This window comes from Lissotriton helveticus, chromosome 5_1 (genome assembly GCF_964261635.1).
Source record: "Lissotriton helveticus chromosome 5_1, aLisHel1.1, whole genome shotgun sequence".
Taxonomy (NCBI): domain Eukaryota; kingdom Metazoa; phylum Chordata; class Amphibia; order Caudata; family Salamandridae; genus Lissotriton; species Lissotriton helveticus.
In genome coordinates this window covers 1959487686-1959504453 of record NC_136065.1, presented here as the reverse complement: position 1 = coordinate 1959504453, position 16768 = coordinate 1959487686, and the positions used below count along the sequence as shown (strand labels likewise).

Here is a 16768-nt window from a genome sequence, read left to right as displayed (position 1 = left end):
CATATTTGGGAGGAAGGCCTAAAGGTCATGAAGACACCGACATCAGGATGTGATATATGCATCCATAACAAATAGGTAATATTATTTAAATTTTTGGAACTATAAAATTTCCTATAGAGACCATTCTATGACAAATGTTACGCCTTTTTCTTGTTATAATAGCATTTCAGGAAAAAAAAAATTCGAGTTTAGGTCAAAATGTGAGATTTATCAAATATGTCAATGTTTTCCAACTGTTTGTTTTTATATCATGTTTGTTCTTAGGCATAAAGCCTGGCTATTTAAAGAAAAAAGGAATTTTTGTATATCAAAAAGCAAAAGAAGAAGCATGCTCTAGACAGACTCATCAATGATAAATGTGAATAACTCAACTTACAATGTACTGTTATGTGGTTGGGATTTTCTTTTATCTCTTTTTAGAAATAATGGCTGCTATCATCTTGTCCTGAGGAAGACAAATGTGTTTGTCGAAACGCGTAGACTTACAGCCTTATACACTTTCCATATTGGAGATATTAGTTTTAAGAAATAATTTTATATGCACTAATATGTTTGTTTGATATGCATTATTCGAATCAACCCATATCGATTTATATCATGAAATTATAATTTCTTTATTGTACCGGATGTATCCTCTTTTATATATATATTTTTTATAATTATATTAAAAATCACTCCCTTTGGATATCACTACAGTCTATTGCTTCTTTATGAGTTTTTAATGAGTTGTTTATGAACATATGTTCCTTTCAATAGCCTACGCTTGTCCTTAATTGTCTGCCTGGGTTGTTACCTTTGCACAAAAATTGTTTTCCCTGACCCAGGAGCACGATCCAAATCAGGGGGTCCTTGTTACCCACAAAACATGAAGACACCGGCTACAATCACACCGGTACTCGCCAGGCTAGAGAAAAAGTATAAAGCTCCTTTGGATGCTCCAGCATGTTTAGTGGGTCATCCCAAACCGGATTCTGATATATCTCAAGCTGCTCAGCAGAAGTCCAAATATCTGTCAACTCCGATCACAAAGCCTCCTTCCACCAGATGCAACACCATGTGTAATTGTTTTGGCAAATGCACCAAAAAAGGCCCTCTCAGAAGTAGAATCTTGGGAATCGCTCAGAAATAAATCACTTCATTGGCTAGGCAGGAGGACTGATCTAACCGATCAATTGTTTAATGAGTTTAAGATGGCGAGAAGGGTTCAGTGGGTGGGTAATTCTGGGAAATCGTTACCGGGAGATTGTATCATTCTCCCATTTAGATCTTCTATGCTGGTCAAGAAAATTCTTTGGAGGAGTGGAAATAATTTCCTAGTAGCGAGCAGGATTAATAATTGCCGCTTGGTTTTTTCTACCCTCCATGCACCAGGTACCCAAGCGAATTTAAGATTAAAAACATTGCATCAACTCAAGGTCACTTTTATGACGTTCCAACTTCTAACAGATTCAATCTGCTATCCGGCATCCGGCTTGGAAGGAATTGATTGACTGACCAACCTCAATCCTAATTACTCTGGGTCACGGGTAGTTTTAATCCACCCAGACAAAAATCAAATTGAATGTTCCTCCACCTCCAACCCGTCCTTGTGTATAGAGATCCCCAGTAGCGAACCCAACACCCATATTTTGTCCCATCAGCTCATATTAGAGAAGACAGGTTTAGCCTTACCCGGGGGTGATTCGCTAAATGGAGAAGGGTCTGAAACTATGATGAATCTGGATCCACGCGGAGGGCCCACTAATCAAGGTCCCATGCATTCTGAATCTACCGGTGAACCTAGACTTAAAATGGTCTTTTGGATTATAGCAGGTCTGCGCTCCAAAGTGGTAAATGTATTTATATATTTGGCTCAGATTTGTAGTCCTTATCTACCGCATTGCCTCCATCGTCTTTCTTGTCTAATGCTATGTCTATGTCTGTCATGTTTTTTTATGAATTTTTATGATGCTGCTGTGTAAATAATCGATTACTCCTTGAAAGTCTAACATTATGAAATTTACCTAAGAATCATAAAACAAGTATTTTGATCAATACAAATTTAAGAATCTTTCTATCAATTTGGTGATTAGTCCTTTCCATGTGGGTTTTTTCAACTGTTCTTCGGTCAGTTACCTAGTTCACTCATTCTTGCTTTCCCACTTAGCTATAGACATTTTCCAAACTTAGGAAATTTAAACGTCCTTTGCCTTCAAGAGACATGGGCCACATCAGCCATACACATTGAGGGCTATAAAACGTATTTTTCGCCAGCAATTCCTTTAACTTCTGGGAGAGCTAAAGGGGGCCTGACAACATTTATCTCTTAGAGATTAAGGAAATTGTCCCATTTAAATTGGAACCAAACTTCCAAATAATAACTCTCGAAATGAATAAATGCAATACTTATGTATTGGTGAATTTCTATAATAATCTCCATCAAGCTGAGTTAATAGCAACCCTAAAGGATATCTCACTCTCCTTACAGCAATTAATACATAAGAACATTAACAATGTCTTAACAAAATGGGGGGCGATTTTAACCTCACTTAATGTAGGTATAATAACAATTTAAATTGTGGTCTCCAGGGTGAGAATAAAAATACCTTAACTCACTTTCCCCATACAACAAGTGGGGATTATTTGAACAAAATATTATTTGTCCTCGAACTGGGGATGGCTAACGAATTAGTGGTCCCTCCAGTCCCACTAACTTACACTTTTAATGGCAGGGGAGCCTCTAGTATTATAGATTTTATTTTTGTTTCAAGTAATGCTGCGTCCCGCATTCTGAATTTTAAAACTCACGATAATGCCACCAGTGACCATTATCCTAATAGTATCACTGTATCTTTCCCGTATAAGTCAGATAGGCGAAACCTGGTGAATTTGTACGAGCAAAGAACCTTGATTTTGGATAGGTTAAAGGGGTACTCCCTCAAGTGGGATAAAATAGACCCCGCTGTGATTACAACAGAGGTAGTGAAAAACTCATTAACATCTATCAAGAAGTGTCTAGATTCCAATACTTCCAACAAAGAGATCTCGGACAGTTTCTTGACCATAATAAGAGCAGTAAAAGCAGCCCTGTGCAGGAAACTAAAGGAAAGAAAGGGTAAAACTAAAGGATGGTTCAACAAAACTTGCACAAAAGCATACTCAAATCTAAAAGCAGCCCTGCATAAAACAGAACGGGATAAGCAAGAAATTGCCCATTTTAGAGGGGAGTACAACCAGGCTATAAAAGTTAGAAAAGTCGAACTAAAAAATGAATTATTGGAACAACTACATAAAAGCTGTATCATGAGGGATAATACTGCCTTTTGGAAAACCATCAAGTCTCTCTTTCTTTTGGAAGCTAGGGATAATTCTAAAATAAATATAGCCATTGATGAAGCAGCATGGGTACAACATTTTGCGCGGATATTTGGCCTGCCGTCCCAGGAACATGTCGCCAAAAATGATAAGGAAAGGATAAGCCCAATTCTTACGACATCTGTTTTCCCTATAGCCCTTGAAATTACACATTTGGAAGTGGAGCATGCTCTGCTAGCTAGTAAAGGGGGAAAGGCGCCTGGTCCTGATGGGGTCCCAGTTGACTTATTTAAATAAAATCTGGAACTGTGGACCCCAATACTGACCAGAGTCCTCGAAGCCTCCTGTGCCGTGGGGCTCGTAGAATCATGGTCGGATTCAATTCTGGTCCCAATTTTTAAAAAGCGGGATCGCCAGTGCCCATCTTGCTATCGGCCCATATCCCTGTTAGATTCCCTAGGTAAAGTAGCGGGCCGTATTATTCTTGAGCGTCTTCAGCAATGGGCAGAGGACAATAAGAAACTTTCAGACCTCCAATTTGGGTTCAGAGAAGGACTGGGCACCACGGAGCAAGCTCTTAATTTGACCCTCCTTATGGGTAAATACGCCAACGCAAAGGGTGGGAACCTGTATATGGTTTATGTTGACTTAACCGCGGCCTTTGACTGCGTAAGCCACTCTAAATTATGGTCTATTCTATTAGATATGGGGGTAGACCTTCTCTTGGTCAACTTCTTACGGGAATTGTACTCGAATGCCACGGCCAGGGTGAAGTACGGCTTAGTGGGAGAACTCACTGCATCATTTGGAATGGAAAGGGGGAAAAGGCAGTGCTGTGTCCTGGCACCCTTTCTCTTTACACTCTATAGAAATGGCTTGGAACACGCGATGTTAAAAGGGTGCCAGGACTTACCCCTCATTGAAAAACGCCCAATACCCGCCCTACTCTATGCCGACGACGCCTTGATTTTAGCTCGAACCCCCTTAGAACTCCAGCATGCTCTGAAGAGGTACCATAGCTTTATGGCTAATCTAGATCTCAGAATTAACATTAAAAAAACCTTTGTAATGTCTATAGGACCTAGACACAAGAAAACCATGGATATTTTTATTGAAAACATGAAACTTGAGAACACAAAGACGTACCCTTACCTAGGAATTTTAATGGATGATAAATGCTCATAGAGGCAGGCAATTGAGGCCAGAAAATTGCTTTTTATGAAGGCAACAACAGCATTAGTCAATTTCGCACAAAGGCTAGGAAAAAGGCCACCTATGGAACTGATCCAAATCTATCAGGCAAAATGTATAAGCATTGTGACTTATGGAGCAGGTGTGTGGGGTTATGGTAAGGTGGATGCCCTACAAAAAGTAGAGAACAGTTTCCTGAGATTCCTCCTCGCTGTCCCCCAAGGTTCCTCTACCTATAGCTGCCACTTGGAACTTGGCTTGTCGTATGTTACCGACATAGTCAAGCTCCAACCTATGCTTTTGTGGCACCGCCTTTGGTCATCTACTAAAACCAAGGACTTATACAGGATTGTCTTTCCCTTGAAAATGGGCATAAGATCGGCTGGCTTGTCTATATTAAAAAAATTCTGAATGACCTGGGACTTGTAAGATATTACCACACCCCTACAACAATCTCAGAAATATCTAGAAAAGGGCTTAAATTATGTTTGACCCATTTGGAACAACTGCGGTTGGCCACCGAGGCAAGTAAAACTTCAGTTCAACACATGCTAACCATTCAAACCACTTTGGCTATACAGCCATATCTAACTTTTAATTTGAGTGGTTATGAAAGGTTTCTGCCGATTTAGGTTGGACATATTCCATCGCCTGGTGACCTTCCCGAAAATAAATGATTGGTCAACGAAATTAATAATCTGCCCGTGTGATGAAGTCTCCATTCAATCAACGATTCATGCGGTCCTATTTTGTAAATTCTATAAAGAACCGAGGAAGCATTGGTTAATGCCAATATTAAAAACCCGGGGGCATATTACCAACGTTAAGCGATATTTATCGCTAACGATGCTTAGCAACGAATTTTTTAACGCTAAGCATCGTCAGAAATTATCGCAGATAAACCTTGCTATTATCAAGGTTTATCGCAAATGCGATAAAAAACGGCCGCAATGCATGAATATCGCTGAAAAGTCCGCGATATTCATGCATTACCGAGCTAATGCTCTTAGCCATGTTATCCACCTCCCATTGGATAACATGGCTAAGAACTGCTCAGGGCAGGTGTTAGTTTTTGGAGATATTCGCGCTTAGCGCGAATATCTCCAAAAGTTGGTAATAGGAGATAGCGATGTTAGCGACTGTTTCCAGTCGCTAACATCTTGGCACGCCCACTTTGCATGTCATTAGTGATAAATATCACTGACATGCAAAGTGGGGCCCAAGATGGTCGCTATCTCCTACTAGCTGTCGCTAACTGGTGTTAGCGACAGCTAGGTAATAGGGAGATAATTTTATCTCCGCTTTCTTGGCTTTTAAAGCCAAAAAAGCGGAGATAAACCCCCTTGATAATATGCCCCATAGTGTTTTCGTAGATGTCGCCCAGCCTACTTCGTTGTGCAATTTTTGGAGGAACTATGTGTCGCTAAAAGTATTGCACAATTTCTGAAGTTTTGCGTAAGGCATAGGCCAAACCTAGGGTAGGAGATGAACTGTATCAACCAAGTAAGAACTAAGCCATTCCCTGTCGTCACACACTCATAGGTAGCCGTAGATTGCCCATTCACACTACATTTGCACTTTAGCATTTTATTTGCTGATTTGTTTGCCAATGTGTTAACTTTTGATATTTTTAAATAAGATGGATTTTTAACTATTGTTTTTATGTAAATTCTTGAATGTACTTTTATGGTTCTTCTAAATTTTGAAAACCGAATAAAGGACTTTTTAATTTGATGTATAGAAAGTGTAAGTTGTCATTCACAGACTTTTTCCACTTTGGGAAATCAATAGAAGCTTCCTTGTGAATGTAGTGACGGTTGAAAAAACACTGGTACATGTTATTATGATTCCTAAGGAGAGTATACGCCTTTTTCATGTCTCCACATGAACGTGCAAAATGTCCCAAAGTGCACCTTGCAAGCTGGAAAGACATTTCCGACTTGCAGAATGCCTTTGGTACATTGCAAGTTACAGTTGTGTAGCTGTATTGTTATTTATAGAATCATATGCTTTGCCCCTCAAACCATTGATTACATAAGGCCCCGTGTTTCTTATATTTATGAAATGTCCTGTATTGAACTGAGTATACGAATACCTATTCTCTTCCTTGAAAACATCATACCTGACAACTCTCGTATGTGTAACAGGTTTGTGAGAAAGACTTGTACTGCATGGACTGGGCAGTGAAAATGATGCAGAAAGTCTGCAAAGTTTTCAGCACATCGACGGAAAGGAATGCCTTCCTGCAGAACGTGGAGAACACATTTGCTCGTGTGGTCATGGATATGCTACATTCAGTGATCTCTGGTGAGTGCACTAGAGAGCGCTAGGATAAGAAAGGGGGGTGAACGACCAAGCCAATGTAACCTTTTCCTACTCTAAAAACCAAATGATTGTGGCAAAATACTTCAAGAAAGCCATGTAGATCTTATTTACAACGTTTTTACTATCAATTGGCTGTACATTTCAGTCTGATGAAAAGATTAAGACCGATTTAGAGTTTGACGGACAGGGTACTCTACCACAAACGGACAGAGCATCCTGTCCGCCAAACCCTCGCTCTGTCAACTCAGTTATGAGTTGGGTGGACCATCAGTTTTCTGATTATGTTATCATCTTGGGTATGCCATTGCATAACGAGCTCTGCCAGCTGTCGTAGTAAGGGCATCATTCTGCTAGTTCTATTAAAGAGGACTGTCTTACGTTCATTGTTTTCTGTTTGTTGCAGACCTAAAAAAATGAGTGTTTGTTTCTGAAAAGCAAGAAAGTTTGGATGGAGGCCGTGCACCAAACTTTCCATGGCTAGGACACCAATGAAGACACAGAGATCACTGCAGTGCCAGCAGTGATTTCTTAATTGGGTGCTCTGCAGTCCGGTTTCTGTGGTTGTGGAGGTGATCTCCACCACCCTGAAAGATAGCAGCCTGTCCACCAGGGTCTAAATCAGTCACTAACTTTTCACTTGTTGTGTTCTTTATCACCACACTTACTGCAGTGGCATTAAAGAATCACATTACAGGATTCATATTATTTTATAACTGCATATTGCCGGGACATCCACCGTAGATCCAGAAGGGCAAGATCCATGACCCCAGTGGATCTATAGGCCAGGGACCTATTTTCAAGATTACCACTCACGTGATTTAGATTGATTTTATAGAAATTTATCTTATGTGGCTTTTCTGTAAATGTGCTTGGATCAAACTCCTCTGGCCCTACACTGGACACCCCTGTCTTAAAGCATTGTTTTGATTTTGGGTTTGAGTTGATTTCAGTTGAAGGTATAGGACATCACAATACCGATAGAACTGGACCAGGTGCACCGCCATTTAAGGGCAACTTGGTAACTAGACCTAAAGGCCTTAAAGCGGAAGGTTACACTCTGTTTCTAAGGCCCTTCACTTCTTTATCCTGCCACCTCTGCTGGTTAATTATAACTAGTGTCTGTGTACCGCCCCCTCAGCAAGAAGTACACATAACCTCCAGACAATGGCAAAAACCTTTTGTTCAAATCGGTATTTATAGGTCTCTACAAGTCACCTCTGAGCATAAGATCATCCTGAATAGGACTAATTGTGCTTCTGGAAGCTCAGGATGAGGCCTATACAGGAGTAATTTGACCAACAATGGCTACAAATTACTAGATCTTGGGAAGACTTACAGCCAGATTCATCATTGAAAAATGGGCTCGCAAAGGGCCAGATTCTGAGAATCTGGCCCTTTGCGAGCGCAATTTTTGCATTTGGGATTCATCATCCCAAATGCAAAAATCGCTAATTGCGAAATCGTAAAATTGCGAGGAATTGCATTTAAGGAATCTCTATTTGAGATTCCTTAAATGCAATTCATTAACCATTTAGTTGCGAATTCGCTATTTTTGGCCGCTATTTACCGCGAAGTCTGACTTTGTGGTAAATAGCGAAAACTCAGAAAAATGCACTTTAGTGCATTTTTCTAAGTTGGATGTTACACACACACATATCCTATGGACATGTGTGTGCGCAACATCAGTCTACATTGACATTTCAGGGGTGCTACAGGGTGTCGCATCCTTATTTGCGATTAGCAAATTGCTAATCGCAAATAAGGAATGAATGGGGAGTCATTCCTTATTTGCGATGAGCAATTTGCTAATCGCAAATAAGGAAGCTGTAGGAATCGCAAATAATATTGCGATTTCTACATGAATCCCGAGTCCTTAATAGCGATTCCTTAATAATCGCTATTAAGGACTCGCAAATTGGGACAATGATGAATCTGAGGGATATTCCTAGTAGCAAGACGGCTCACACAGGAACTGCTGTAGGGGAGGTTTTTATTAAACCTCAATACGCATTCCACCAAGGCTTTCCTTTTCAGCCATTGACACAGGACTGAAAAGGAAGACAACAGATGCATTGATGAAGGGCTGGGGAACCCATATGCAGGACCTAATGATCAGAGGCCTCTGGTCAGATACAGAGAAGAAACTAACGCCAGGATCCTGAAGTAACGAGCAATGAGACAGGGCTTGCAATAGTTCCTGTGGCTTGCAATAGTTCATGTCGAGGTTGGCAGAACAGGCTGTCCTAATTAGGACAGACAATACAACCTCACAATGCAGTAGTGGCTCCTGGAGGGAGTGCTGCTGGGCGGTGACGCAGGACGGGGGAGGGTCTGGGTGGGGGGTAGTAAACTGCAGAATACGGCTGCTCAGAGGTAAGTATACAAATAAATAAAACAAATTTCAATGCGCGCGCTGCATCGCATTTGGCGATGCAGCGGGGGCAACGAAATTAGTTTTATTTATTTATTTGTAAAATGTTACATCACAAAAAAAGTGGGAATGAAGCTCCATTCTCTTTCCAAAGAAGTACAGATGCCTTGGGTCAGGCTTGTAAATGTTGCAATAGAACAATTTCCAGGTTGTTATAACGACCAAACAGATGCGCTCAAACTGCTACAAATGGAAGCTCCACCAAAACAAGTGGACTACATTTTCAACAAGTGGGGCCACCTACTTTGTAGTTAAAAATCAAATTTTCCCTCTGGAAATCTCATTTCATTCATATTCACTCATATAACTAGTGTTCCACTCACATTCTAATTTTTCATTCAAAATGAAAGATAGAAGCTCTACTCGGAGTGTGTAAGCACTTATGTGCATATTTAATAAGTCATATCAAAAATAAAAATAAAATTATACAGGAAAAACATTTATCATCATAAACAACTATGTAAAATAAATGTTAAAAACATATGGGTTGTCACATAGATCACCAATTCATCAGAAAGCAACCTCATGACAGGAAAACTACATTAGACAATGCATGTTGTCTTTTATTTAATTCGAGATTTATTGTAGGCAGCACCCTGCAGGAGAAGAAAAATGTCCCTGTCTTTTTAATGGCCGCTTCACAAAGGTATTATCCATCGACGCATTTCGGTGGAGCAGAGAATATAGAGCCACCTTTCTCAGAACTAACAATTTTCTTTTCCCTATGCCAATAGTATTTGATTGCACAAACCGGTGCTATGGCACTTGGGAAGGTATGGCTCCTTTAAAATTTGGAAGGTACACACTTCAAAAATATATTATCAACATAAAATCCTTTATGCTTTCTTTGGTGCCATGGAATAGGCAGTATATTTGATTTGCATTCAATTTTGGTAGAGTCACCTCCTTTCAGTTATGAGATGAGTGTGAGGACGTGTCAATGTGGATTATTTATTCCAGTAGAGACTCCGGAGTAAGCAAGGTCCTCATCCAGACTGAGCTATTTTCGGCGCTCTGGGGGACAGGCAAAAAGAGTGACTGTATGCTCTCTTTCCACCATTTGATTAAAAAGATTATCAAAACTGGGTTTTTAAATTTGGGAACAAGACCGTTGACACGTCCTCACACTCATCTCATAACTGAAAGGAGGTAACTCTACCAAAATTGAATGCAAATCAAATATACGATGATTATCTACTTCGCATAGGCACACTGTTTCCAGACTTTTTCCACTACATTTTTTCGCACACTTTGGGGTCGATTCCGATCCGGTAAAATCCCCGTCCGTACGATTCGTATCCGGAGCCGTTTCCGTACGACTCGTACGGACGCCGTACGACCGGACGATTCCGATCCCGATCGTCCGACCCGGGCGCGATTCGTACGGTACACGTCGATTCGTACGGAAAAGCGCACGATCACCTACACACCGTACGGCGCGTACCCCCCATGATCGCAGGGGTACGCACCGTACCCCTGTGATCATGCGGGGTACGTGCCGTACACCCAGCGTACATGGAGTACGTGCCGTACACCCACCGTACATGGGGTACGGTGCGTACCCCATGTACGCTGGGTGTACGGCACGTACCCCGCATGATCACAGGGGTACGGCGCGTACCCCTGCGATCATGGGGGGTACGTGCCGTACCCGGGGGGGGCGTTCCGTACCTGTTTCGGCGCGAACTCTGCGTTTACGACTGTTTTCGGCTCCCGTAGGAAAAGGGTCGTACGGTGCGTACCCGACACGAATCGTACTTGCTGGGTCGTAAAAACCAGCCGTGAACAGTAGTGATGTCGTGTACAGCGGGTTCCGAGTGAGACTCGTACGGAGATTTGAGTCGTACGGAGTCCTGTACGACTCGTACGGAGTTCGGCTCCTGGTACGGATCGTACTTCGTCGTAGGTACGGGACGTTTACGGGTACGATTCGTACGGGGAAAAAACGCTCCGTACGACGATTCGGAGCGCATTTTACCGGATCGGAATCGACCCCAATTTATGTTTTTGTGTTTACCTCAGGCTGTAAAGCACCAGAAACCTTTTAGTTGCTCTTTTTTTAACATTCACGTCGGATCTTTGTATCGAGCACTATTGAATCGAGCACTACTGTTATCAAATCGGCACAAATAGGGCGAATGCTGCACAAGATCGTGGCACCTATTAACCCCTTCGCTGCTAGCCCTTTTCCCCCCCTGTGCTAAGCCTTTTTTTGGCTATTTGGGGTAGTGCGCGCTTAGGCACCTGTAACTTTTTGACCACATAAGGTATCCACGCCAAATTTGCGTCTTTTTCTTCCAACATCATGGGGATTCTAAAGGTACCCAGGGTTTGTGGATTCCCCTGGAGGGGTCCCAGAAATTAGCCAAAATACAGCATAATTGTTTTGGAAAAATGGGAAAAACGGGCTGTAAATGAAAGAGTCTGGGTTTTTCCCTGCAAATGTTATAAAAAAGGGTTTGTGGGGCTGAAATCACCATTTTCCCAGCTTTTAGAGAATGACAGACTTTTGTCAGAAAACCAAAAATGTTGACACAGTTTTGGCATTTTTCTGGGACATATCCTATTTTTGCTATTTTTTGTGCTTTCAACCTCCTTCCAGTTAAAGGTAGAAATGGGTGTGGAAGCAATAATGGATCCTGGAAAGCTATACATTTCAGAAAAGTAGACATAATTCTGAATTAAGCAAGGGGTAATTTGTGTAGATCCAACAAGGTTTCTTTATGGAAACTAACAGTTAAATGTAGGAAAAATGAAAAATTAGTTGACAAAAACAGCCTTTTGTGTCAACGTTTTCACCTGTAAATTCTTGTAATTATGACAGCACTTTGAAAGCAATAAAGCAATACATCTGCTGGACCTTCCTGGTTGTGGGGATATATAGGACTTGTAGGTTCGCCAAGAACCCGACGAACCCAGAGTCAAAAACTGAGCAGCAATTTGCAATGGCTTTTTATTATGTACCGGGTATATAGCAATTATTGTGGGAAAATGTATATATGTAAAAATCTGTATGAAAGACACCTATGTATTTCTGAAATGGAAACAAATTATAGAGTTTAGAAACAGTACATATTTGCACATTTTCGAAATTGGGAAAACTCATACTAGCATGAGAATTATCGGTAATTTTTCAAAATGACTTCTTTTTTACACAATGTCTTTCATTTGGAAAGCAGAAATGCATCAAAATCAATAAGTAATAACCATCCGGGGGCCTTACCATATGGGTAGGTTCCCACTTGGGGTGTACAGCGGATCAAATTGATACAGGTTCGATTGACATTTTAAGTGTTCTATTGCGGCCCGTCTGCCCTCTTCTCCGGCCTGCCCTGGGAGCGTTGCGTGTGGGGCCGATCGTCTGGCTCTGCTGCTTGGCTCGTGGTGCCCCCCGGCATCTCGGGGGGATCTGGTGTGTTGCGCCTCGTGATAGGCAGTGGGAGGGGGCGAGAACTCTCTGACTACTGCTTCGCCCTCCCTGCATGCCTGACGCTCCAGGTCGGGGGCGCTGGAGACCTTGAGGTGCGATGGCTGCCATCTTACACCCTACTCGCCCTAAACGCGTGGGATAGCCTTTGGACGCCACGCTGAGCGACTCGATCTTCTGCCCCGTGACACGGCCTGACCGGTGGGCTCTCTACAGGACGTGGCCCTGCGGGTGCCATTGCACGCATTCCTGCACCTGGTTCCCTCCACGGTGTTGCTGTCCGGTGGCAGTGCCTGCAGCTGGTCTTGTGGTCTTCTGATGTTGATGCAGTGGCGGCTGGCCCTGGCGATTTGCACAGGAGCATCTGACGCGTGCTGGTAGACGCTACTTACCTGTGTGCTCATTTATTGGGCCCCTTGGACTGGGGTGCCCCCATACCCCTGCCCTGACGGGAGGGCTGGCCCTGCAGAGGGTGTGTTGGTGGCGCTGGGAACGACCTACCACGACCTGCCTCGGCCCATAATCCCCGGCCCCTGGAGGAGGACCTGCTCAGGGTGACCCATAAGGCGGTCTGCGCAGTTTTTGAGGTGCGGTGCCTGTACCTCATTCATCGGAAGACATCTGCATTTGTGCCCTCGCGGCGGGCACACTGGTGTGGTGGGCTGATCTGCGGTAGCTTGTGGCCCCTGGTTTGCCTCCTGCCTTGAGAGTGTGCTTTTATTGCAGACATGGGTCGCTCGGACAGAATGCAGCCTAAGCTCTCTTTCGGCCCCAGGGGATCCAAACCGCTGGACTACGCAGGGCGCAGCAGTAACGCGTAACGCGACATGCCTGAGGAGGCTCAGCAACAAGACTTGCGCGGTTTACTTATTGCCTGCAGGGGGGAATGAACACTTTGGGAACCAAACTTGACGCCTCCACGTACCGCATGGATCGCATGGCTGAACGGATGGACAAACACACAGAGCGGATTGATATGTCGGAGCAACGTCTCACCGAGGTTGAGGAGGCGCAGTCCTCTCTGGACACTGAGAATAAGCAGATCAGCAGAGCTATGCAGACCTTAATTGATAAAACCGAGGATCTAGAGGCTCGCTCTCGGCGCTGCAACCTCCGCATCACGGGCCTTCCAGAGACCACCCAGACCGGGAATATGGAGCTTTTTGTCGAAGGCCTGCTAAAGAAACTTCTTGGGGACACAGCTTTTTCTGCCATGTTTGTGGTTGAAAGGGCCAACCGTTCGCTGGGACCACGACCTAAACCGGGTGCCCCCCCTCGTCCCATAATAGCTAAACTGCTTAATTATCGAGATCGCGATGTGGCCCTGAGGTTCGCTAGGGACAAGCAGCCATTGCAGTATGAGGGCTCGGTGCTATCATTGTACCCGGACTTCACCGCTAGGGTGCAGGACTATACTATGCTCTACCCAGTGACCCTGAGGATCAACAGGCAAGGGAAGTCTCTGATCTTCATGGACCCCAAGGTGTTACAGAAAGCCCTCAGGGACTGGCAGAGGGAGAGTCGATCGTCCAGAAATGGGGAGGCAGGTGCTGCAGATGGCTCACGGGAGGAACAAGACTGAATGGACGATGTACAGATAAGCTGCACGACACATAATGTATATTAACCCCTTCGCTGCGGGGGATATTCCCCCGCTGTGCTGGGGGGGAGGGGGCGCGCTCATGACGAGCCCAGCTCGTCATGAGCATTCAAGGGGTTAACCTGATGTGTGGTGGGGTGGAGGAGGGAATGTTGCATTATGAGTCTGAATATTGGGGGAATTTCAGTTTTGGTTGGTAGCAGTTGCCCACAGCGCAGGTAGTCACTCTATGTAATGTACGGCAGCTGCATATGCCTGGAAGCTGAACATGTTACTATGTGATACGATACCCCACCCTCCTGCCCATCTGGCAATGACTGTCATTCTGGACGATGGAAAGGGTCTGGAACCTTGCTGTGGGGTTTGTGCTTATCCGCTGTGACCGGGGATCATCGACCTACTATTTTTGGCTATGTGGGGTAATTGGGTTTGATGCGAAAAGTGTTTTCAACTCCTAATCTGTTCTTTTTTGAAGCGGGGGGCATCGAGGGGCGATGCTACCTTTTCCTTCTTGTTGACTGTAGATTGTATTTGCAGGCTACTTCTGCCCTCGTGTGATAATCACTGAGTTCTCATGTGCGTAAGGGGAATGGGGGGGTCGGGATGGTAGATTTGGTTGTCCTGGTTTTGACTTTGTTTGTGCTGGGGGCGGGATGGGGGGTTTGGGTGGGGCTTGGGGGGAGGAAGGGAGTGCGCGGCCTAGTTGGGGTGGGACAGGCGTGGGAGGGTTTTAGGGGTGGGAAGCAACCTAGGGTCGCGTGGAGCATTTTAATCCGTCCGTATGCGGCGGGGGGCCTCAACGCCCTGGATATGGAACTTTACTACCGTGCCGGCAGAGTACTCATGCCTATTACTGGATACACGGTCCACTGAATATCCCGCTTGTGCGCATTGAAACGATCGTCGCAGATCCGACACCGCTGCCTGCACTATTGGCGAGGCCTTGAGATCGCCGTACGGGGATTCTAGACCTTGAATTCTGCCACGCACACTTGTCATTATATGATGGACGCCCAGGCGTGTTCCCTGTTATATGCTCTGAGGGCGGCGATAGAGTGGTGTTCCTGGCTCGCACTGTGTAGAGAGAAGGGAGTGCTATCGGCGATGTATCTATTTAACATCCATACCATGGGAGATCTGTTTGTGGGGGGAACGGCGTGTACGTGGGAGGGGATTGTGTCTGGTGACACACCCTTTCCGGTGCTGGCACGATTCCAGTTTCATAGGGTGAGACATGCACTAAGGGACCTTCTGGGGGATGATATGGAGGAACCCCCGACGGTCATGACGTATGACTATGTGGTCAACGCTAAGTCCCCCGTTAAATTATTAACTAACTTATATCGCATCGCCATTTCTGAGAGAATGATGGAATATGCGAAGCCGAGACTGGCTTGGCAATTTGATTTGAAAATTGAGCTCCGGGAGGAGATGTGGCAGTATTGCTGCACCAGCACCAGAAAGATATCCTTGAATGGGCAGCACAGACTCCTACACTTTAAGTTCTTGATAAGGACTTATTATACCCCGGAGAGGCTATTCCGATATAAGCTGCGAGACTCCCCAAACTGTGAGAGGTGCAATGAGCAGGTTGCTGATTTTCTGCATGTTGCCTGGTCTTGCCCTACAGTCCTGGCCTTTTGGCATGCGGTATACGGGGAGATCAACAGAGTAGTGCAGTTGGCATTGGTCCCGGATCCGCTCTTAGCCATACTGGGCTACTCGAAGCCCCTGCGTCCTGCGCATAGGCGTCTAATTGACATGGCTTTCCTCATAGCTAAATGGCGCATTGCGCGCGCTTGGATGAGAGGTCCCCCCCCCCACTCTTAAGTCCTGGACGAGGTAATTGACATACTTATGTACGCAATCTGAACTTTACAGTGACTTGATGCCTCCGCGCAACAGGCACAAGAATTTCTGGTCCTTGGTGCTGGATGACGCGTTGACCCGAGACGAGGCTGACATGGATAGTAGTGTGGATCTGCGAGCGAATTAGCGGGTACTGCGACTGGGCAGCGCCCTGAGTGAGGTGCCTGGGTTGTATGATGATGCTGATACTGGGTCCCAGGCGAGACGGTGCCCATCCGTATACAGGATGGTCCATCTCCTGCTGTAACTGCCTGGGGTGTTGGTCCTTGGATGCCTCCGGGCGCTATACCTGACTTTGCACCTCTGTGCTGATCTGATTTATGATTGATGTGCTCCTGCCAATGTCGCTGTGTTTTCCTTGCCTATTACTTGCTGCCAGAGATTATTGCCAATGCTTATGATGCCTTTTCTTTGGTTTGTCTTTGTGTTTTTGAAATACCAATTAAAAATAAATAAAAATTCCCCACATTTCTGTGGTGGAAAGTTCTGGAATCTGCGTGGATCCTCAAATTTCTTCCCACTCCACGTTCCCCAAAATCTTCAGAGAAAAATGGTACCTCAATTGTTTGGGTCCGCCTAGTGCCCGCGACAGGAAACGGTGCAAAACGCAACGTGGTCACACCTCAATTTT

At 44.5% G+C, this 16768-nt stretch overlaps 1 protein-coding gene across 9 annotated transcripts in view; it reads left to right on the top strand.

The window, feature by feature from the left end:
• The window catches only part of FBXO47 (F-box protein 47), a 1641665-nt gene that overhangs the window by 1337415 nt on the left and 287482 nt on the right, over nt 1–16768 (top strand). For all 9 annotated transcript variants that reach the window (XM_078645633.1, XM_078645631.1, XM_078645626.1 and 6 more), the window contains one exon: nt 6633–6792. In XM_078645633.1, the coding sequence (XP_078501759.1) occupies nt 6633–6792 (160 nt within the window). The remainder of the gene's footprint in view (nt 1–6632; nt 6793–16768) is intronic.